Source organism: Poecilia formosa, unplaced genomic scaffold (genome assembly GCF_000485575.1).
Source record: "Poecilia formosa unplaced genomic scaffold, Poecilia_formosa-5.1.2 Scaffold64, whole genome shotgun sequence".
Taxonomy (NCBI): Eukaryota; Metazoa; Chordata; class Actinopteri; order Cyprinodontiformes; family Poeciliidae; genus Poecilia; species Poecilia formosa.
This window is the reverse complement of record NW_006800003.1, coordinates 346,462-368,817: the sequence shown is the minus strand read 5'-3', so window position 1 is coordinate 368,817 and position 22,356 is coordinate 346,462. Positions and strand designations below refer to the sequence as shown.

Sequence of the window (22,356 nt, the reverse complement as noted above, 5' to 3'; positions counted from 1 at the left end):
TGCAGAGGAGGAGCAGGTGACCGAGGAGACCCCTCTTCACCCAGCCGGGTTGGGCTGAAGAAATAGACGTCCATGTGGGCTTACCAAGTCTCAGCGGCACCCTTCGGCCCCCTCGGGGGTCTCCTGCCCAATTTCAAGGAAATTTTGACATCAGCAATTATTGAGCGTTAGGAAGTGACAGGTCTTGTTCTGGGTTTCAAGCAAGCGGACTGACGGCTACCACTCCAGTTAAGCCAGTCCACCGAACTAACTGAGCTGTGTGTCTGTTTTCTTCCCCTCAGGGCTTTTTAGATGAGGTTCCTTCCCCCCCTCTCTCTTTCTCTCTCTCTGGATGTTTACACATCATTAGGGTCTCTGTCTCATCTCTACTCCATGTAGTCCATGGTGAAGCAAACAGCAGAAAGGAAACAATGCCGCAGAGGAGGCAGCAGGAAGTGAGAAAACACTTGACTTTGTGTCGATCAGCTTGTGCACTGTCAAAACGTTCTTGAGATAAAGTTCCACCCTATCATTGTGATTTTAAATTATTTTATTTTGCAATTAGGAGCCGTCGTGCCAGCTACCGCAAACGTCTCTACCGAAAAATCTTTCACAAACGAAAGTCTGAAAAATGCAGCCCGTGTTTGTAATCGGTGAGGTCTATTACCTGCAAATAAAATCCAGCCCATCTAAATGCCTTCATAAGTCACATAATTAACAAATAGAGCCCATCTGTGGGCAATTTAATCTAAGTATGAATCCAGCTGTTCTGCGAAGGCCACGGAGCTTTGTTAGAGCACATTAGCGGGCAAATAGTTTGAAGACCAGGCAGATGGGTCAGGGATAAATTGGTGGAAATGTTTAAAGCGGTGGCAGGTTATAAAAGAATATTTCAAGCTTTGCGTTCATCACAGAGCAATGTTTAATATGCCATCCTAAAATGACAAGGGCATTACACAATGCAAGCTTCAAGGCATGGCCGTCCATCCAAACTGGCCGGCCGCAGACAGACCTTTCGGACCCATCGTAGCTCTGGAGATGGGAGGATCAAATCAAAGTCCAAAGTACAATGACCTCAAGAAGAGTGATGCAGTTTCTTCAACAGATACAGGACAACTTCTAAGACCTAAAGATAAAAGTTAAAAACTGTTGGAGGCTACACAAGACTTGAGATTGGTCAAGGTCAAGATAACTACCCAAAACATGCAGCTAGTGACGCAATCCGATTGTTTAGAGCAAAACGTTTTCATCCAATCTGACTGGCATGCAGTTATTTAGCCAATAAAAACTAAACATTTCCAATAAAAACTAAACATTTTACATCTCCAGAAATGTAAGGCTGGACGAGACATTTTCCAGAAGAACTGCACCCCCTGAAAAGTATCGTCTCAGGTGGGCTGAATAGAAATCATCAGTACTATTTTATATTTTTATAGGTAAACGGATTTTTGAATGCATTTTGAAGGGATTCACTACTTTGTGTCGGTCACAAAACTTCGACAAATTTTCTTGAAGCTTGTGGCTGAAACTGCAACAAAACCAAAAGAGCTATACTTTTATATTATATTTTGTGAGTACCATATATGAATTTCCGCTAACATTTTTTTAGAAAATTATGCATTTTATATGTTTTAATTCCAATAACCTGGACGTCATTCCAAAGTACTTCTGCATGTTTCTTTAGACTTTGTCTATTTGAAAGGAAAGTCTGTCTCCTTAAAGAGAAGCCAAAGCATCTTAAAAGAAACGTGAAAATCTGACTTCTGAAAGGAAAAAAGTAGCAGCAGGAAAGTGTGTTGTGTGGCAGACACGTTAGACAACACTGGTAATGAAGCATTGGCAGAAAGCGATAATTATTTTAATTAATGATAATGATTTTAATGATTCAACATTTTGGCTAATTGATTATGATTGATTGCACATTACCAAACAAGGAAAGTGAATCAGGGAGGTAATCAGGGAGATGACAGCACGGGTCAACACTACAGCGTGACGGAACATACACTACACATGCTAATCAGACCCAGGGAGACGGAGAGAGGGAGCCGCAGAGACGGGCAGATGGAGGCGGGGAGGATGAGTGGAGCAGGGAAGTGGATTAAACGAACTTAAAGGTAAAAATGCCAGACAACAGGAAACATTTGAAAAACTTTCTCTCTCTCTCTCTCTCTCTCTCTCTCTCTCTCTCTCTTTCTTTGTCGGTTATTTGCGCGGGATTTTACGTGCTCTTCAAATGCTGAAGTACCTCAGTGTCGGGAAGGAGGTCCTCCATCTCCTGCTTCCTCATCACATCATACAGGACTGCTGACCTCTGACCCAGACAGTGATTAACGTTTGAGGCTGGAGTTCCTCTTCTCCGTCTCCCCTTCCTGTACTTGTCACAAGGATTTTATCACTTCTCAGGCTCCCCACTCCACCTCCATCATCAGCTCCTATTGTCTAAACCTTTCCACCTCTCTTATAGCCGGTGGAGTTTGTAACATGCAAATTTCATGCCGAGGTGGTGCATGGCACGGTGGAGTGTCCTGGCCTTTGAACTTCCACCCCCGCCCCCCGCACGGTTTTCTGTCCATGGGTGGACAGAGTTTGAGTTTAATTAATGAAATGTATGATAATGTGATTTCTTTAATAGAATGACAAAGTCTAATGGTGTTTTGTGATTATGATTAATATGGCTCTCTGGTGGGAGAGAGCATCAGCCAGCCGCTAAATGAGGACCTCAGCTCCCCTCGGTTCCAGTGCTGGACACATTTCAGCTTCGCCTTGGATCTCTTAGCTCAGACAGTGCAGAGCGTCTTGCAGCTCAGTGCTTTCTAAAGACAGTTTAAGATTTTTGGAGAGTACCTGTTCTGATAACTCACAATACATGGATCAGTGCAAAGGTACTTTAACAAAGAGATTCCTCCCATTGGACATGTAAGGCTGGTTCATGGGGGAAGATTGTAGAGCAATGTTGAGTTTTTGTCTTGTTTCATCACATTCACTGCTTGTTTTTTTCTTGTAGGTGTGTTTTTTTTGTTTTTTTTCCCCTGTCAGCAGGTAGGACGTCCCCAGCCACCAGTTACTTTCATCGTTACAGCTGGTGTCTATAGCTACATTTGTTTGATTTAAAATATAACAAAAAAAAAATCAAAATCCAAACAAATCTGCAATTTTTTTCATGGCACAGTTTGTGTGTTCTCTCCTGAAAAACTTAAGCTTTAGCTTTAGCTTTAGCTTTGCGACCAAGAGGTAACACGTATCTTTACCGGGTAATTAGACGCTCTTGATCAAAACGCTCTTCTCCTGACACTTTAAATCACCACCTGTCTGAAGGTTGCTTGAAGGACTCATGTGCAGCCATTGTCTGGAGAGACAGTAGGCCTAAAGGAAGCGATTCGCCACAATCGTTTGTCACACTGATATTTGGTAAATGTGATAATTAATACTGTAATTTCGCTAAACCCACTCTGTGAGGGCCGTAATTAAAACTGATGTACCTACTTAGCGCACCAAGCATCACAGGTGGGCCCAAATTAATCTGCAAATAGAGCTAAATTGCCTGTGCTTAGCGTTTTCGTCAACATCCCTCACTTTGGGGGGAAGAATCGGTAATTAATTCTGATATAACAAAGCCATAAATTTGAGGTTAAACGCAGCCTTGACAACAGACGCGATGACAGCAAGAGACCTCATCTAGACATCCCAGATGGGATCCAAGAGTCCGCTTTCTCCCAAGAACTTGGCTGAGACTTCTTTTGACAACTGTTAGCTGCAGTAAACACAAGAGCAGACATTCGGAGGCAGAATCTCTTCTTACTTCCCTGTTCAAGTCTTTTGGGGGACATTTACATAAATTGAATTGAAAGCCACCTTTGGGGATGCAGAGTAAAAACTGAAATGATTGCGTCCGGATGGAAGCCAAATGAGTGAGTGCTTTTTTTTATTTCGGCATGCCGGGAAGTGAAGTTGCATTCACACAGTGGTGGAAAAGGAAAAGTACATGCAGTTGCAGGTTTTTCATACTTCTGCAGTACCTCAACAATAAGCCAGAGGTTGTTTGACGAGTCAAACTCACATCCTGTTTTAGTAAAAAGCAAATCACTCTACAAGGTATTTTTTCAGTCAGGTTTAGAAAAAAAGTTCCCTTTTTCAATCAAAAGTTTGTTCAGCTGAAACTAGAAGACTACAGTTCAAGTATTTGATAGAAGAAAATGGAGAACGAACAAAATGTATTTCAGATTAGTTTCATTTTGGAGAGGTAAATTATAGAATAGTCATTGTTATGAACTGTGAAAATGTCAACAGGTGTGAAATGATTAACAAAAGTAAGTGACATATGTCAGTGTTAAAACTTTGTATGGCTTTATGTTCTGCTGCGTCGCAGTAGGGACTGTTATGGAGAAACGGAGAAAGCAGAAGTTTGCAGAAGTTTCTGAATAATCCCAGAAACACATCCAGCCTCACTTTCATCACTCAAAATAAGAGTCTATGATTCAGTCATTGCAGACCCTGAAAAAAGAAAAAGAGTGGTAGAAATTTTCTTCACAGTGAAATAAAAGTGCCAGTTATTGCAAATGCTTGATGAATGTTCTTTGCTGTCCAGGGTGGCAGAAGCTAGGCTTAGGAGGCAATTACTTTTTCACATGTTGCCAGGATAGTGTGGATAGATTTTTCCTTCAATAAATATTTATCCGATATTCCACAAGTTTGATTATGTGAGACATTTTAATGAGACAACAAAAGAATTGCAATTGTTTTTTTTTTCACATAACTGTTTTTAGTTTTGCAAATTTCCAAAATAAAAATATAAACGACAAGCACAAAGTTAAACGAAAGTGGAAAAACTCTCACTATCAGAGATTCCCTTTGTTTGTTTGTTTTGGACAGAGCAGAAACTGGCTCCTGTAGGTATTGTTGAGGGGAAACGCCGAATTAAACTAAACGACAGTCAAATCAAAGAAATAATCACATATTTATGAATATTTAATGCGGTCATGGCAAATAAGGCGAGTAATTAGGACTTTCCGTGATTTAGTAAATTGTTATTTCATGTTAATGAGAGATCTTCAGCTTTTTCCCGATGAATAATTCATAAAAGAAGCCCAGAAAGTTTTTTTTTTTGTGTGTGTGTGCGTGTGTGTAGAACGAATCAGGAAGTTTTCTGTTGATCAGACGTGCACACGTGTGCAGAGACGCACGACTGCACAGCTTTTGTTTCACTTCTTATTGCTTTTGTTCAGCTTGATCCTTGATACTTCTGGAAATGGCAACATTTTTTATGTACAAGGCAGCCGGCTCTGAGTAGTTTTGGAAGAAGAGGTGATACTGGCATCACGCACAAGCGCCTGTTCATGGCCGTTTTTGCTCAACAAGTATCCAAAGAGGAATAGTTTATAAATTCAAAAAGAGGGGAGGGGGATAAGCTGGTGAGATGGAAGACAAACGCGCCACTGGCTGTCAAACATTTCCGGAGCGCCAGGATTTTGTAAGTGATCGGTGGACAGAGGAGATCCTGGCTGACTTGAGGGGGTTGAGGGGGAGCGGGAGGGGATCTCCTTCTAAAGGGGTTAATGTGAAGGCGGGGGAAGAGGATGTGGGTGGGGCAGGAAGGGCAGCGAGTCAGAAAACAAGAGCAAAACAAATCTGTGATCTGGAACTCTGAGAGCAGCCACTCAGGAGGGATTAATGAGAAGTAGGAGGCTGTGAAATTATGTGGCCTTTGAGTGGGGAGAATGGCCCTACCGGAGCGTGGCCCTGAAATGAGGTGAGACAAACTTCACCTGATCCACAATTAATGGCATCATGCGGATGGGTGACACTGAGGAAGGAGGAGGGGGAAGAAACGCACAGTTCACTTTGTGGAAATTATCACCCCTCGGAAAGAGGCAGCCATTGGAAACCGGGGGCTTAGCGAGGAGGGGAAAGGATTTTACGCGTTTTTTTTTTTTTTTTCGTTTTTTTTTCTAGAAATGTACACAATGACGAAAGCGTGGAAAGATTTAGACGAAACGAGGGCAGAAGATAATTTTAAGACAAATAACAGAATGGAAAAATATAAATAAGGAGCAAAGGAGTGAGAGACAGAAGGGGGGGAAATGAGGTAGAGTTGATTGCACACAGGGTGAAGAGCAATAACAGGAGCCCGAATGATTAAGTGGTGTTAGGGACCAGGAACACTTGTTTGCAAGGACAATCTTTGTGTGCTTTTGTTGTCTGCCGGCCGCCTTTATCTTTGTGTAATTCTCCGTCTGATGAAATGTGTTTAAAGAGATGAATTGGGATCGGAGGAGCCGTCCTGACATGATTATGAGGGATTCATCTGCAGCCATCTGCCACCGTTATGAAGGGAGGGTTGGAGGTGGGGGGGGGGTTATGGAGAGATAGAAAGGGAGGGAGGGAAGTGCAGACCTTCTGTTCGGGAGCCTTGCCACAGAACCACCATTACACAAGCCTCTGGCTTCCAGTTTATCATGGAGACTTCCTTTATCCTCGTATGTGAAGGTGAGATTCAGATCAAATAATAAACAGGAAGTCCTCCATTTGTCAGCAGAGCACATTAAACCACAAGCTTTAATATAGAGAGGGATTGTAGGTCCTTATATGAAATGTTGCCTTTTTGTCATATTGTATAGCTGGTACTCAGTCTGCAACATGGCAGTCAAAAGGGCCCTGTGGAGGACAGTGAGGGGAGCTGAGTTTAATAGTATTATCACTGCTAACTATAAAATTAAATATCCTTCTATAATCATATTTAATATTGACTTGATAGACAAAAAGAGCCTTTTAGAAGATGGTCAGGGAAGCCATGATTATTAATGTTAGCATGATTCATTGTAAAACCAAACATTGGTGCAGACCAGGCCAGGAAAAAAAAGAACATCTATTTATTGGGTTTTACATTTATGTCTTGATTAAACGAGATGATTCTGTGTGCCTGGAGGCACCATTGAAAACGAATCTTGCTTCTTTCTTTATCTCGTCGTATTGTGGCCGACCACCAGTGGGCTTGATTTAAATATGGCGCTTGCCATCTCCGTTGTTATCAGCTGGAGTGGAGTGTACGAGTGATGTTTTATTCTGTTATACTCTTCCACAATTTTGTATATCATTAGTTGGATTGGATTGGCTAGCATAGCATATTGGCACATCCGGTCCAGTTGCTAAATGGCAGGCAAGAGGTCCCTGCAGAGGATTGTGAGGGAAACTGCGATTATTAGCTTTAGCATTAGCTTTATGGTCATAATTAGCTCAGATGAACCAAATAGTGTCCCTTTTTTCGTATTGCATATCATCTTATAGTGTTCTGCAGCTGGTATTCCAGCTGCAATGTCACAAACAAAAGGGCCCTGCAGAGGGTAGTGGGGGAGTAGATATTATTAGCATAATAATTAGCATTATGGGTGCTAACCCTTAAATCAGTGCATATCATCGAGTATTTTGCAGCGACTACACCAACTGCAACGTGATTATACAGAAGGCCAGTGCCCTGCTAAAGCTATATTTCTGTAAAATTAAATGTAGTTTAAGAGGGAGCCGTCAATATGACGAACCAATGTATTTTATCAACTATTTATCTAAAGGTTTCACTATATATGTTATCCATCCAAGAGAACTGCTGTGTTGTTAACTGTTGTAGTACATAATAAGCAATGAAACATGAAATTGATTTGAGTCGATATTTTCCAGGTACTACTTGTATTAACTGTGTTCCCACCGTGAGATGAAAATAGCACCTTCAGACTCAGTCCTGTTCACACACCAGTTGGAGAAGAGGGCACAGCAGATGGGTCCGTTGCTCATCACAATGTCCACTTGTTCTAAAGGGGAAAGCGGGGGCCTCAGACAGCATGTCTTAAGTTGTGTAATCGGCTCTTAGTGTCACAAATAATAATCACGCTTGCTTTTTTTTTTTTTTTCTCAGGTTCTTTCTTTTTTTTTCTTTGCCATCTTGTTTAAACTGAGACATTTTGTGGCACCACTGAATGTAAAGAAGAAAAAAAATTGCATTTCACAGACCAATGTGGTGTCATGAGAAAATAAATCGCTTCTTCTTACAGTGTTGCTGCTTTAACAGCATCTGGCTCCCAGTTTGTCACAGCATCGTCTTTGTGAATTGACAGCTGTTCTGATTTTTTTTTTCCTCTCCCAAAAATAAAAAAAAAGAAAGAAAAATCAAGTAGTTCTCCTGTGTTTTAACAAAGCAGCCTCATTTCATTCTCTCCCACTTTACAACTCAACCATCTCTTCATATTACAGGTCAGCGCGGCGGTGCTTAATTATGTGCCGGCTGCTTGGGGGCCTCTAATAACCTGTCATTGAGGGGAATTTGAATGTCACACCATTTTGTTGGGCCCTAATGGCAGCAGGCAGATCCACTGATGAGCCGTTTTGGGACAATTACAGAGGATATTCAAATCACAGGTCCTGGGTGTGTGGCGAAGAAACGCTCACGCGCACAGCCTTGATCGGGGCTCAGTCCAAACCCAGTACGCGCACAAACACGTGCACGTCCACACTTGTTGTATCTTGACCCTGCAATCCACGTCCTTTGACACACATAGATGCTGCCCCCCTCCATCCCATCCCACCCCCATCATTGCTGCAGCTCAAACTGTTTCACTGTAGCTTGAAAGCTTTTATTATCCATCTAATCCAGCGATGTCATCAAGCCGGGAAGATATGCATATCATGAATTATTTTGACACTGGGACCTTTTAATTTTCACCGGCAATATTTCATCCCACCAATCAGCGCCTGGAGTGGTTGTCGCCAGGCGGACCACTATGTCACCCCCCCACACACACACCGCCCCACCCATCACTGCCACAGAGAGGATCCAAATCATCCAGGGGACTGTAATGAGTTAGGGCCACAATTGTGTGAGTGTGCGTGCATCTCATCAAGGCCCCACGCAAGCTGCAGGAGGCAATGCACAATATGAGGAATGACATGTTATGATAAAGACTCAAATACTTTGACATAATTTTAAAAAGGAAGACAGCCAAACTCATAAGCTACTGGCTCAAGTTGCACTTCAATATTTCAAAGTCAAACTGTATCAAGTCGCTGGAAACTAAATATGCTGAGTTACAAGTCGGTGTCAGACTCTACAGACGTTCGCCTCTGCAGGGTTTTGTTATCGTTTTTAACTTTGAAGCTGAATTACATAAACTGAACTCAGTGAAGTTCAAAAAGGCCACAGAGTTAATCTCACAGCTTCAGTCTATGTTGTTTGAAATCAAGCACAAAGGTTATGGTGATGAGTTTGATTTTGGCCGCTTTAGGTGCTTCTTCAGAAATCATTGTTGGGATAAAGAGGTTACTCTGAAAAATAAAAGAAAAATCCCCAGAAAACTGGTTCATGTTTGTATTTTCAGTAGGTTTGATCATCACCATGGTGATTTTTCTTGTCTCTTTAAAAAAAGTGGACATCATCAGCAGCAGCAGCAGATTATTCAAGATGCTGCTGCCTGAATCCTGACCAGCACCAGGAAAAATTGATCAAAGCACACCAGTTCTTACATAATTTCAATAGCTTTATCTTTGTTGAAGGATGAACTTTTAAATTCTTCTATTAACCTGTAAATCACCAAAGGTTTGTGGGTCAAAATATGTTTCGTGAGTTTCAATTTTGGATTTCATTTACTGAAATGCTTGAATTGTTTGGTGATATTCTAATTCATTGCACTCCATCTGTATTTAACGTTAAGGTTAAGGCTATCTAGCTGTAAACTCAGAGGCATGGCATTCCCTCACCGCTGCCTGCAGTGTGAATGTGCGGAGTGCTCTATGTAACTCACCCAGCTCCCAGTAGAGCGGGTATTATGTGAGCAAATTGGATGCTCAAACAGTCAGTCCGTGACCTTCCCTCATCCCGGATGTTGACCCCCGTATAAAGAGAGACATTACATCTCGTTACACAACAACACGGCCCCGGCGCCTTGCCGCAGATAAAGAAAAATGTCTCAATTAAATCTTCACCGGGGCCCCTCCGTCGAAGAGTTATCGCCGCTCCGGCAGGGCTGATCGCTTACACTCACACATCCTCAAAAGTTATTTGACATAAATTGCAGGAGTCACATCATTTCCTGCCACAGTCTGAGCGGGATTTACGGCTGATCCCATTGACTGGGAGCTGAACCTTCAATAAAACTCCTCAGGAGACTCACCTTATCTCCTCTCCATCAGGGCCCCATCTTCCTCTCCCTCCCCAAGAGCAGATTAAACATGCAAATGCACGCAGGCGGGAGGGTGATGCCGAAAACAGGTTTATGCACACAGAGCTTTTTGCATGCAAGTGGCCTGATATGGGGTGGAGGCACGAGGCTGATTGAGTTTTATCAGCAGCAGGGAGAGTGAGAAGGAGGCTCTGCATCGCTGCTTATCGGAGATTCGGAGAGGAGGGAAATTATGTGAAGGTTTTATTTGAAGGTAAGAGGCAAGGCCTGCATGTGCCTTGTGTGAACATCGTTGGAAACCTTTAAGAGAGAATGAAGGACTGAAACAATCAACGCGCTGAGGAGAACATTAACCGCTGAAGCACTGTTATTGAGAACAAAGTCAGAAAATGGCTACAACTTGGCAATTCTTTTAATGGAGGTTAAAAACCTATAGCCAAGCACTGGCCGGACAGTCATAAACAAGTCCTCCTTTATACGCGATGAGTTTGGTCTGGATGGCTCACTTTCTCCTCTGCCGTCTTTCTGTCTCTCTCTAGTGGTGGAGTGCAGGAAATAAATTTCAGAGAAGTGTTTGAGTACACTGGTTCATTTATGCTTCATGCTAATAAATACCTTAAGGATTCTGGAGGTATTATCACTGGCACTGCTGATAATACTAGTACATTCATCTTTTATTGCATATAGTGAACATTCACATTTACTTTGAAGGGAAAAAGTGACCAAATTCTTAAGTTTTTGGTTAGTTTCAGGAAAAAAAAAAACCCTTCTGGAAGTCCAGAGGGGTCAGATTTGAAACTAAACAAACATCCAGATGATGCGGAAACTGAGTAAAAGCCTTCTCCACAGCTTGGCACAGGATTTCATTGGAGCCTCAGCATCAGCAGCATCAGTGGCTCCAGGGCTTCCAGCTGGACTTGGCGCCTACCTCTGCCTGCCTGCCTACCAGCACCTCGGCTGTGTGGTGTGTGTGTGTGTGTGTGTGTGTGTGTGTGTGTGTGTGTGTGTGTGTGTGTGTGTGTGTGTGTTGGTGGGGAGTGGTAGGCAAGCCACAGGATTGCCCCGAGGCGCCACGATTATGCACCAGCAAAGAAAACTGAATTTTTTCTCCACTCTCTCTCTCGCTGCCTGGGGAACGCTCCCCACGCTCAGCACTCTGATTTGAGACGTAGAGGACGACCGGACGGCAGCGATGTGAGGTCAAAGTACGCCAGACAAACACAACAAAAGATCAACAGCGACAACAGAAATGAGAAGCCGGCACCGTTTCTCTTATTTCAATGTTTATCATCGTTCGCATCAACAGTGTACAGGAATCTACAGCTTTTAAAATCTGCACAGGTTATATTACATCTGCCAAGTTTGTACGTTTGTACACAAGAGGTTACATTTTCGAGGATTTTGTCAGAGGCTCTTTCTCGATATTACCGCTGAGGCAACTGACGAAAAAGAAAAAAGAAAGAAATCTGAACAGGTTTCAAGTATTTTCTTTTGCAAAATGAGCTGAAATACTAAAAACAAACATGCAACAAAGATTAACTGCAACGTGGACAAATAAAGAAGAGAGTAATACTGCTGACATATGCAAGTCGCGCTGACGTTAGTCTGCGAGGTGTTGTTGACCTATGATGACATCAAACAGAAAAAAAATATTGCTTTTCAAAAACATGGCCACCGCCAGTTTTGCTTTTCTCTGCCGTTTTCTCAGTTTGAACCCAACCAAACGTGACGTCTCCGTACCATGAAAGACGGAAAGTGGCTCGCTCAGCACTGGATGTAATAACTGTTAATGACACAAGTCAGAATAATTAAACCTGAGGTGAAATTCAGGAGATTAAAAAGAAACATCAGCTGCTACGAGCTCTTGTCGTAATTTGTGACCTATAATAAAAGCCAGAATTATTAAAACTAAAAGTAAGATAACAAAAAAAAAAAAAAAAAAAGATCCTTCATGTCAGGGAATGAGGCACCATTTACAAAATATACATCTCCTCCACGGCGTTTGTGTGAGTCCTTCGAATGTGAGAGTGTGCTCCAACATGATCGCTGCTTTAAGGACACTGCTGGCTAAGCTGTCATGACAATACTGCGAAGAAATGGCCGAGGAATTCAAGGAAACGCGGGGGGAATATTTACCAAGCAGGCAGCTTCATCATGCAGAGCTGTGGTGTTACTGACAGAAGATCACAGCCCAGGCTGACGTGAAGGGCGAGGCTGAGAGCAGAGGTAGCATCGTCAATGAAGGACCGCTAACAGAGGAGCTGACCTCAGAGAGGCTACCTGCAGAAGGTTACCTTGGATGGATTTAAGTTTTCTAAAGCAATCAAACACATTAAAAAGGGTGTAATGAACGGCACCTAAACACATGAAAAATCACCCAAAAGTTTAAATATTTCAGTAAGTCAAGTTAAAAAGTGAAGTACATTGTGTCATATCTGGATTCGTCACACAAAGGGTGAAATATTTTGAGCTTTCATTTCTGTTCATTGTGATGACGACGGCTTACACGTAGTAAAAACCCAAAATTCAGTTTGTCTGACAATTTTTATAGCACATAGGATCAATAAAGCATTAATTTTGATGCAGATATTAAGTGCTACAACCTAAACCAGGCGAAGGCCCTCAGTCAAGTCAAATAAAACTTGTCTGGAGCCGCAAATATTAAATGAACTGTCATTTGAATTTGTTACTTTTATAAATATCAATATATATATATATACTATCATAGATACATTTTCTTCAGTGGGATGTTGATGTTTGTTGAAAAAATCCTGTAAAGCACAAAGTTTCTAACCAAGTTTATTTAAGTTGGAACAAACTTGTGCAGCTTCGCCTCATTCTGTAGTGGAAATTTAATGTGACTAATTATTACTTGAAAAAAACCCACAGAAGGGCTGAAACCTGAATTCATTCGTTAAAACTTTACTAAGAGTCATGTAGAAGATCCAAAGAGCCACATGTGGGCTGCAAACCCCTTGACCTAAATCGGTTGGCCCAGATGGACATCGACGTTCTCCACAGGCGTTCGAAATAAGCTGGTCTTTTACAGAGAGCATGTTAATGGAAAGTTGAGAGGAAGGAAAACGTATGGTGGGAGACGTTGCAGGGGCATCCACAGTCTGGAGAGGATTGTAATATAAAACTCATTCCTTAGATTTGAAGCGTTACAAGGTCTGGACTGAAGTGGAGTCAGAACTTTACACAGAGACGTATCCAGGACTTGAGCTACGACAGTCAGTCGGTGATGTCATGTGCTGGTGTTGGTCCTCTGTGTTTCCTGAAGTCCTAAGTCAGCACAGACATCCACCAGAAATATTACAGCAGTTCATGCTTCCGCTGCTAAGTTGATTTCATTTTAAAGCAGAACTTTCATGCTGTAATTCGCACAAGAACGAGCCATGACCAAACTGAGAGGCTAACATTTCCGTTTTAAAAGCTTTTTTTTTTTTTATTAATCTAATGTAATATAATTTTCCACAGAAGTTAATTTTGGGTTTTCATCAGCTGTAAGCCAGAGTCATCAAAGCTAACAGAAATAAACATTTGAAATACAGCCGTGTGAAATGAAGCTTCACTTTTTAAAACTGAATTACTTCATTAAATTAACTCACAGATGACGTTTGGATGTATCTAGACGCCCTGCACCAATCAGTCAAAACACTCATATGAGCTGTGATTTAAAAATCACAATTCAGTCCAACGCGTGGGAGCCGGCGGCTGAATGAGCAGCGGTTTCTGCTGGTGTCTACTTTTTTTTTTTTTTTCCTGTGAACTAACAGCGTTTGCTCAGAGCTCTCAAATTAATTGCGTAAAGTATGAATAAATAATCACAAACTAACTCTCAAAAACCACAAAAATTATGTGTGGACGTAGGCAACGGGCGAGATTGGCACGTAGCATGCTGAGCAGAACAAACAAAACGTGACTGAAAATGTGACAAATTTAAAGGACAAAGAATTAATGAAGAAACATTGGAATCGATGGAAGGAAATGAAGAACCGAACTCGTGCACAGAAAGACATGAAACTGACCCTCCCACTGGTGTACTAGTTCAACATAGCGTTACTCATTTCCAGGAAGCTATTCGGTTCTGTTGAGTCCTTTGGCTATGTCCTCTAGATATCTGCAGTTAGTTTATAGTTGTGAACAGACAGCCTTGTTGTGGGATTTGTAGCCTAATATTTGCACATGTTAAAGTTATTGCATGTTCCAACTGGCAGTCCAGCACATGTGCTGTTGAGAAGGGGAACCTAAAACTAGTGACGCAGGGTGAAAACCGACACTGTGCCGAGTGAGGCGCGCGGGGAAGCCGTCACCAGTAGAACGAGCGTGTCAGGAAGTTGGCGGCCGTGCTGAGCCAGCCCAGGCCGTCTGTGACCGAGCCCACCCGGGTGACGGCCTTGTCCTGCTCCTGCGATGGACTCTCGTCCTCGGGTAGGTAGTCTGGGATGTCCGTGTTCTCCTCCACCAGCACCGACGCGTCCTCCTGGAATGGTACCATCAGCTGCAGCAAAGACAGAGAGCGAAACGCACGGAACGCGGAGAGTGATTTGTTTACGATAATCAACGCAATTTACCTGAAAATAATATCAGCTCAAGTAAACAGCTGATAGCTTAATAGGGTCACAGTGAAGCCAAGAGTCCTCAAGTGTACGTACAAGATATGACTGAGGTTTGACTGACCCCTGCTGGCCACACGATGAACTGTTACAAATGTTCCCTCTGTGTGTGTTTAAACTGCAGGAACCGGCGCCAAATCAGTTTACCAGAACATTATGTCATCACTTATAATTTTAGTATCAGAGTGGACAATATTAATACCATAAAGGACTAATTGTAAAACAGTTTGTTGCCTATTACACTGGATGGATAGAGTCTAACTGAAGTACATAAGGAATTAATCAATCAATTAGATGAAAAGTTAAATGAGCTTAATAATTTCCATTCTGATGATTAATATTTTTTCTTTGAAGTACAATTTTGTTTACAAAAACATCAATTGATTTTATTTATGGTTTCGGTTATGTGTACTTTTTATTTCCTTTGTATTGATTGCTTTTGGCTGTTGTGTTTTAGTTTGGGTTTTTAAAAGTTCTCTGCTGCTAAATGTTCTGTACAAAATTTAAGTTTACTTAGTCTTAGGGAGGGACAACTTGAATTGTTATGCCATTATCAATATAATTCTTGAAAATGGTCTCAAAGCAACAATACTGGTTAACTCAATAATTTCTGGGACAATTTATCGTCCAGAAACATTTGTAAGAAGCCCACTGCTGAAACTAAGTCACAAAGCGGGATGGACAAAGCGGGGTGGAAGCCGATAAGTGGCAGTGTCTTCCAGTAATAAAGCCATCTCATGATTTTCATGAAGCAAAAAATGTCATGGTAGAGATCTACCCCAGAAAACAGCCCTGCTGTACTTATTCTTATGTATTTCCACAGATCCAGCTACAACATTTTCTACTCAGGGACTCGTTTTCCCAAAACCCATTTTTAACCCTGACCCACAGTTTTGTTCCTTTCGGCGGTGAAGTGTAGAATCAAGATGTTTACGTAAACAGAAAACTTCTCATATTGATGCAGCAAACAGAGGGGAAACTACAACAGAACCCTCCTGAACGCAACTAAAAACCGTTTTTCCAGTTCGTGGAAAAAAGATTCCTGTGGCGGAAAAGAAACTCAAGTGTGAAGGTTTTATTGTTGAGAGTGTGCAAAACATTTCCTAATGGATGAATGTTCGCAGAATTGTTTATACCCAAAGTCTAATAGGTTCTACAGTCAAGATATTCTGTTTAAATAACAATTTTTTTGTTTTTGCTTGCAAACAACTTTTAAACTCTGTCACTGATGTTAAATGCCACAGAGCTGGGCCTCTCACTCACAAACCCACACTTGGGTACACAATTGGTTTGCAATCAATTGTTCAGAGTGACTTTACTTTGTTTTTAAACTGTAATCGCTATGAAACCATCCCAGATTAAATTTGTATTTGTCTACTTTCACTTTTTTTTGTCCCATCCTGAACTCTGATGTGACCACTGATCACCCCGAATGTGAAGCAGCGATCCTTCCACTCTCAAGTTTTGTGGTACAAATCCACACAACCACTGCAAAAAAATAAGCAAAAAAAAAACTAAACTACAAAACATAATGACGCATTCAGATTTAATCTAATTCCCATAAGAGGAAGAGATGTGACAAATCATGTCAGCATGAATAAGTTTGAGCCAAGACCAGTGAACTACATCTCCTGTCCACAGACTCACACCACATCTAACACACTGACTTTTCATCTAACTTCCTCTGTGGGGCGGGGTGGTAACTTTATGTAAAGCAGTTTGAATAAACAGTGCAACTTCCCAGCTGTCCTTACCTCTCCGCCGTCCTCTGTCTTCACCACCTGCTGAGCCTTCATTACTTTGGTGGAGTTAATTGCTGTTCCCAATGCCTGAGAGAAGACATTCAACGTTATAAAATTAATCTATCCAATGATATTACGCAGAGAATCAGTTTCCCCCCCGGGGCTCCCGCATAAGTCGAGGGTAAACTTGAGTTGTTATCTGTTTCAAAAGGGAATACCTCAGCTTTAAGGTCGGAACGGATGCGGACGACGCATCGCTTCACGGCCATCTGGAAGGTGAAGCTGATGACTCCTCGTATCTTTAGCAAAGCCTCCTCACACAGGCTCCTTCGAGTCTGACGAGAAAGAAAGGACGCAGATAAAGAGAAGGGTTCACATCCCGAAGGCATACGAAACAATCATTTTGTTTGCGCGAGCTGTTAAATGTGGAAACGACTTTCAAACGCTGCGCAAACACCGAGTGTGTAGAGGTTCTGAGCCTCTGCAGCGTTGTGTGTTAGTGCGGCCCACCGGAGGCCGTCTGTCTGCGGTAATGCAATCTGGCTCGATGCGCGTTTCCTGCTGAGCAACATTCAGGTTCAATCTCAGCATCCTGCTGTTCAATGGCTGACATTTACAACCTGCGCCCTTAACCTTCTTATAAGCCGCGCAGACGCACCTAGGATGATGTGGCATATCTGTGAATATGACAGCAGCAAACATGTTGATCTGAAGTGGATATTTGCACGTCGACCAACACCGGGTGTGTGTGCGTGTCAATGTGACAGGGGCAGGGTAAAAGTCCCGACGCGTCGTTTGAACGCTTACAGAGTCGTCCAGTCCGTCGATGTGCAAAACTACAGTTTTGGCCCTCTTGTTGTTGGAGCCGAGGAAGAAGTGGGCTTTACGGCGGCAGGAGGCGGCGGCTGCCTCGGCCTGCTCGGCCTCTTCTTTACCGGCCGACTGCAGAATCTCATATATCTCAGACGCCAGCAGTTTGGTCTCCCCGGGCGACGTGCTCCTTCACGGTCAGAGAGAACAAAAAGAAACGCAATTAGAAACACAGTCGTGTGAAAATGAAGTGAAATGATTGGTGCTGATCAACTGAATGGAGGTGTGGATCTATAAATATGAGAGTCAGGCTAAGATTTTCTTCTTTTTTTTTTACAAAAATAAAATCTGAATGTTAGAGGAATACAGTCAAAGTGAGATGAGAACAATGTCTTAATATTAACAGAATAAAGTTGTAATATTAGGAAAATGAATGTTATGAGAACTCCAATATGAAAAATAAGAAATTAATTATGCTGTGTAAAATGTTTTTTTTCCTGCTTATATTATGACTATTCTCTTGTAATGAAACAATAAAAAATCTCGTTGCCAAGTCCTAACTCTCTGTCATGCAACTCACAGAAGGGATGAGTGAAATAAGTCACATTTCGAAAATATTTCCTGTCGTTTGTAATTTCCTTTTTAGAAAATAAAGCGAGGAAAAAAAAATCAATTAAAATTGGAAATTGAATCTGGTATTTAAAAAATGTGAGATTTTATTTTTAAGCCACACTGCCCAGCCCTAGTTTTTTAAACAAATCCAGATTACAAAATTCAACCAGGTATCAAAAATTGTAAGGCAAACATTTCATGAAGTTATTAGGTATTTTGCTGAACTTGTACTTAATACATCCCATTAAATCCTGACTAAATAAAGGGACTGTCACCACAAACCCTTAAATAAAACTGTTATGTCTGGCACCTCCACAGACTACACTTCCATTTAACAAACAACTGGCCATCATTTGTATTGTTTTATTTTTATTGGTTTTTAAAAGTTTTAATTGAAAAATAATTAAATCCATCTCCACATCAGTTAAAAGTGAGAAACATGCATGTCGACTGCGTGCGCAGGCAGCGTTTTACATGACCGGCCCTCTGCAGTAATTCAGCTTTAATAACACTCAGCCTGAGATGACAAGTAAAAACCAACATTGCCCAGAAATATTGCAGAAACTGTCCAAGAAAAAAAAATAAAATAAAATAAAATAAAAAATAAAAAAAATCTAAGGTCTATAAAACAAAGTGCACCGTAAGCATGCATTTCTGACATGCTGCAGACAGAGACTTACTTCTGCATGACATTCTGCAAGCTCAGCATCATGCCCAGCTCGCTCTTCAGCTTCTCCCTGTTGGCCCGACATTCTGCCAGGTAGCGCACAGCCTGCAAGGGAGAGGGGCAGCTTTTATCCGTCTACTGCTAAACGTCACAGAGACGCGTTTTAAAAAAAAGGCACCCGTGGTCAGCTGCACATACATTACCAAAACTCTTGACTTTGTGTTCGTAATTAATAGATCTCTTACATCAAACCAACTAAACGCGTAGCAGCAGTAACACGTGGTGTCGCGCAAAAGTGTTTCAGTGAATTAAAATGCGAGGATGAGACGAAGCCTGGACTGCATTTGCATCACAACAGGCAGCAGCACAAAAGAACGAGGCTGTTTTTGTGCCACAAATAACCTTACAGCTGCAACTAAAATCTGCTTCTATCCAGTAAAGGTGGGAAGGAGCAAAAAAAAAAAAAAAAAACACTTCAACAGCAAATGAATGAATACACTTTATTAATACCAGAGAGAAATTCACATATTTCAGAAACCACTAGAAAACATAGTCAGGACACATTTTGCGTAACACCATTTATGTTGCTAGTTTATTCATATAAATCGGAACAATCTCCATCTTTACATAATGGTAGAAACCAAAAAAAAAAAAAAACTTTATAGGTTTTAGGTAGTGCTTACCAATAGTGCAGAGTAGACAACCTGTGGGTTAGGATGGTCGAAAAAAAGGATGAGCCCCGGCAGGCAACCCTGGTCCTCAACTATGGCTCTTCGATTCAGGGGGTCCGCAGCGAGATCTCTCAGCTGGTTTACCACAGTCAGTGCATCCACCTCCGCACTCATGGTGCCTCCGGCTTTGATGGCACGTGCATCAAACCAACCTGTTCTCTTTACTGGAAAAAGAAAAATGCGGAAACATCTGGAATCCGACTTTCTGAAATTAAGGTGAACGGAAAATCATATTTTTCTTGTGCCAAATATCGTGTTAGGAATTGTCAAAACTGAAGTCTTAAAAACAGTCAGGTGACTTTAGCAAAGTTAAAAGACCTGTTGCGTGCAAAAAAAAAAGTAATATTAGAAACCCCATAGTAGAAGTTTAAAAAAAAAAAAAAAAAAAGATATAATTTTACAACAAACTTCAGCTCAGGTGTATCAATTTTCCACTAATTATTCAGATATTTCTACAACTTAGTTGGATTAAAACGGTGAACATGACTTGGAATGCAACAAACTCGTCTTTATTAAGGTCTCACAGTAGACAGTGATTTTTAGAGCACAAACCAAACACTGAACCTAAAGGAATCATCTGTGGACCTTTAAGGGCCACTTGCATAAAAGCATAAAACAGATGAAGGATTAGAACTAAGGGTAACAAAAGCATGTGGTTTCCATTATTTGTAAAAAGTTTGGAACCATTTCTACATCTGGATAAAGAGTACTGAAACCAAATACACGTCACTTATAGAAACACGCCAAAGAAGAATTTAGATTGTGAAATGAAATAAATAAAATATATATTGCATAAAAATAAACCTATATGTAATTTATGTTATCAAATATACACTAACACCAAGCTACTACAGGTCATAACTCCTGCTACATGACATGCAATATACCATGATAATTCAATATTAGCTATATATGTTGTGTTATACTTTCGTATTAAATTAAATGACACATTGAATTAGAGTTAAAAACCACCTAAAATATGTTAATAAATATACTTAGCTTGTTTGAAACCTACAGATAGGTGTCTGATAGGATTTCTATGAGCCCCAATCGTTGTGATATTACACCAGCTGGCAGGACATGGATTGATTTTATTGACACACACTAAAAAAAAAATCCGCAGTTGTCATATGCAACAAAATATATTTTTGTATGTGGTTGGAGGAATATTTCAAAAATAAATCCGTTCACGACAGCACATTAAGGCTTACGTATTAAAGGGTTTATAACAATGAACGTATAGGCTCGGGGTTTTTTGTCCCCAGGCTCACCTTAAATCACGCCCTGTGGTACACAGCCGATTCAGCAGCGGCTAGGCTAAGCTAACAATCCGTACTCCAAAGCTAGCTTTATGTCAGTTGGTCATGAAAGTCCCAAGCCAAATCCGGATCGACTCAGCCACTACGAATACAAAATTGACACCCGAACCAATAGCTATGTTACGAAACCACCTAAAATAAATAGTAACAAAAACAATTTCACCACCCCTTGGCCTGTGTCCCCTTTCTTCCCCTGCGCTTCTTTAGCTAGCAGCTGTGCACAGTGTTTGGGTTTTGAAGCACACCGACAGGGTGCAGCTGTTTTGTTATCAAGGACATTCCAGTGCCACCGATGGGATGTCAGTAATTTTAAGTGTCATTTTTCCACCGGGATGTGCGGGAATATAAAACAAACGTTGAAAGCTTCCCTGAAATCTGATTGGACGGGGAAACTTGAGCGACTGTACATGCCGTACGACACGTCATAGCGTTAGCCATATTGTGAATGGCATTTTCACTTTAGGAAAAAGTTTTGCTAATATTTTGTGCGATTGATTTTTATATTTAGTCGCTTCTATATATAAAATAAAGCTGGAGATGCTCCATAGATCCAAACTTGTATGGCTGACCCGAACAAAATATGTACCTTTTGAGCTAAGGCCAGAAAGTGATTGGTTTATAAGCAGTGCTTTTCATTTCAGCTGTCACTGATCATATTTCTGCATTTCTGCTTTCTACTTTCCATTTTCTATTACTTACTTTCGAATATTAAACAGGTGAGCCACCAGGGGTGAAAGTAGTTTTAATTTCTTGGGGGTACTATGGCAATATGCCCTCCGGCTGCAATGTTGACATGTTGAGATGCCATGAGACCTAAATTCTGAACATCATGGCATGGAGTGCACCAGTTTTCCATGTCTGGCATATAACCATTCATTTTAGCTTTTAAACTGGTTATATTGATCCTGTGTCCAGACAGAGGGATAATCAGTAGCCTCGCATCATGGCCTGTTTGTTCTGAAGATCCTGCAGCTTCCACTTCCTCTTCCTAACATGGTGCCTCCTCACCCTGACTCTCATACTGATAGGAGGAACCACAGAGGACTGATAAGTTAAAAGCATATCTTCTGAAATTGGGATATTTTTCCTCCAACAGGTTCCAGAGGAATCACCTCAAACCAGATGTTGGACTGGATTTTATTTCAATGTCATTTGTGAATGTTAGAGCCTCATTTTCAACAGTGGCGCTATAAAGGTTGAAAAAGGTTATCATTTTGGAGAAAGTCTCATCAACATCAATATTTCCACTAAATAAGAAGTAAAAAAAAAAAAAAAAAAAAAAGTAGTTTGATACAGGGAAAGCCTCTCAGGCTCTGAGCCCTACAGCCCCAAACTATTTTTTTTAAATTAGACAATTAATTTAAGTTCACATAATTATCGCGGTAGAAGCCATTTGTTTGTTAAATACTTAATGAAACATATTTACCGTGTTTGATGTTTGTTGTAAATGACGCATACTCACAAAGAACGAGGTAATTAGTCCAAGTTTGTCGTTTATTGAATGTTCAGAAACTACAGCGGCTGTGATGAGCTACAGCAAAGGTAAACAAAGATAAAATAAAGCGAACAGGTGATCAACTCTAAACCACTCACACATTTTGACTCTCCGTCTCTCTCTCTCTTTTTCGTTTAAGCACACCCGTTGCCATGGCAACCTCCTGCGCTCCAGAAGCCGACCAGAGATAGCGTTAAAAACATAACATTCAGTCCGTCACGA

The 22,356-nt window shown here is 41.3% G+C and overlaps 1 protein-coding gene across 1 annotated transcript; it reads right to left on the bottom strand.

The window, feature by feature from the left end:
* Window positions 1-11,409: 11,409 nt before the first annotated feature.
* Window positions 11,410-20,891, bottom strand: armc1 (armadillo repeat containing 1). The gene is made up of 7 exons (XM_007554505.2): window positions 20,592-20,891; window positions 19,273-19,484; window positions 18,603-18,694; window positions 17,308-17,500; window positions 16,719-16,835; window positions 16,513-16,587; window positions 11,410-14,643 (listed from the first exon to the last, which is right to left on the bottom strand). Exons 2-7 carry the CDS (start codon window positions 19,432-19,434, stop codon window positions 14,452-14,454), a joined length of 831 nt encoding a protein of 276 aa, XP_007554567.1. The 5' UTR covers window positions 19,435-19,484; window positions 20,592-20,891; the 3' UTR covers window positions 11,410-14,451.
* Between the last annotated feature and the right edge of the window lie 1,465 nt (window positions 20,892-22,356).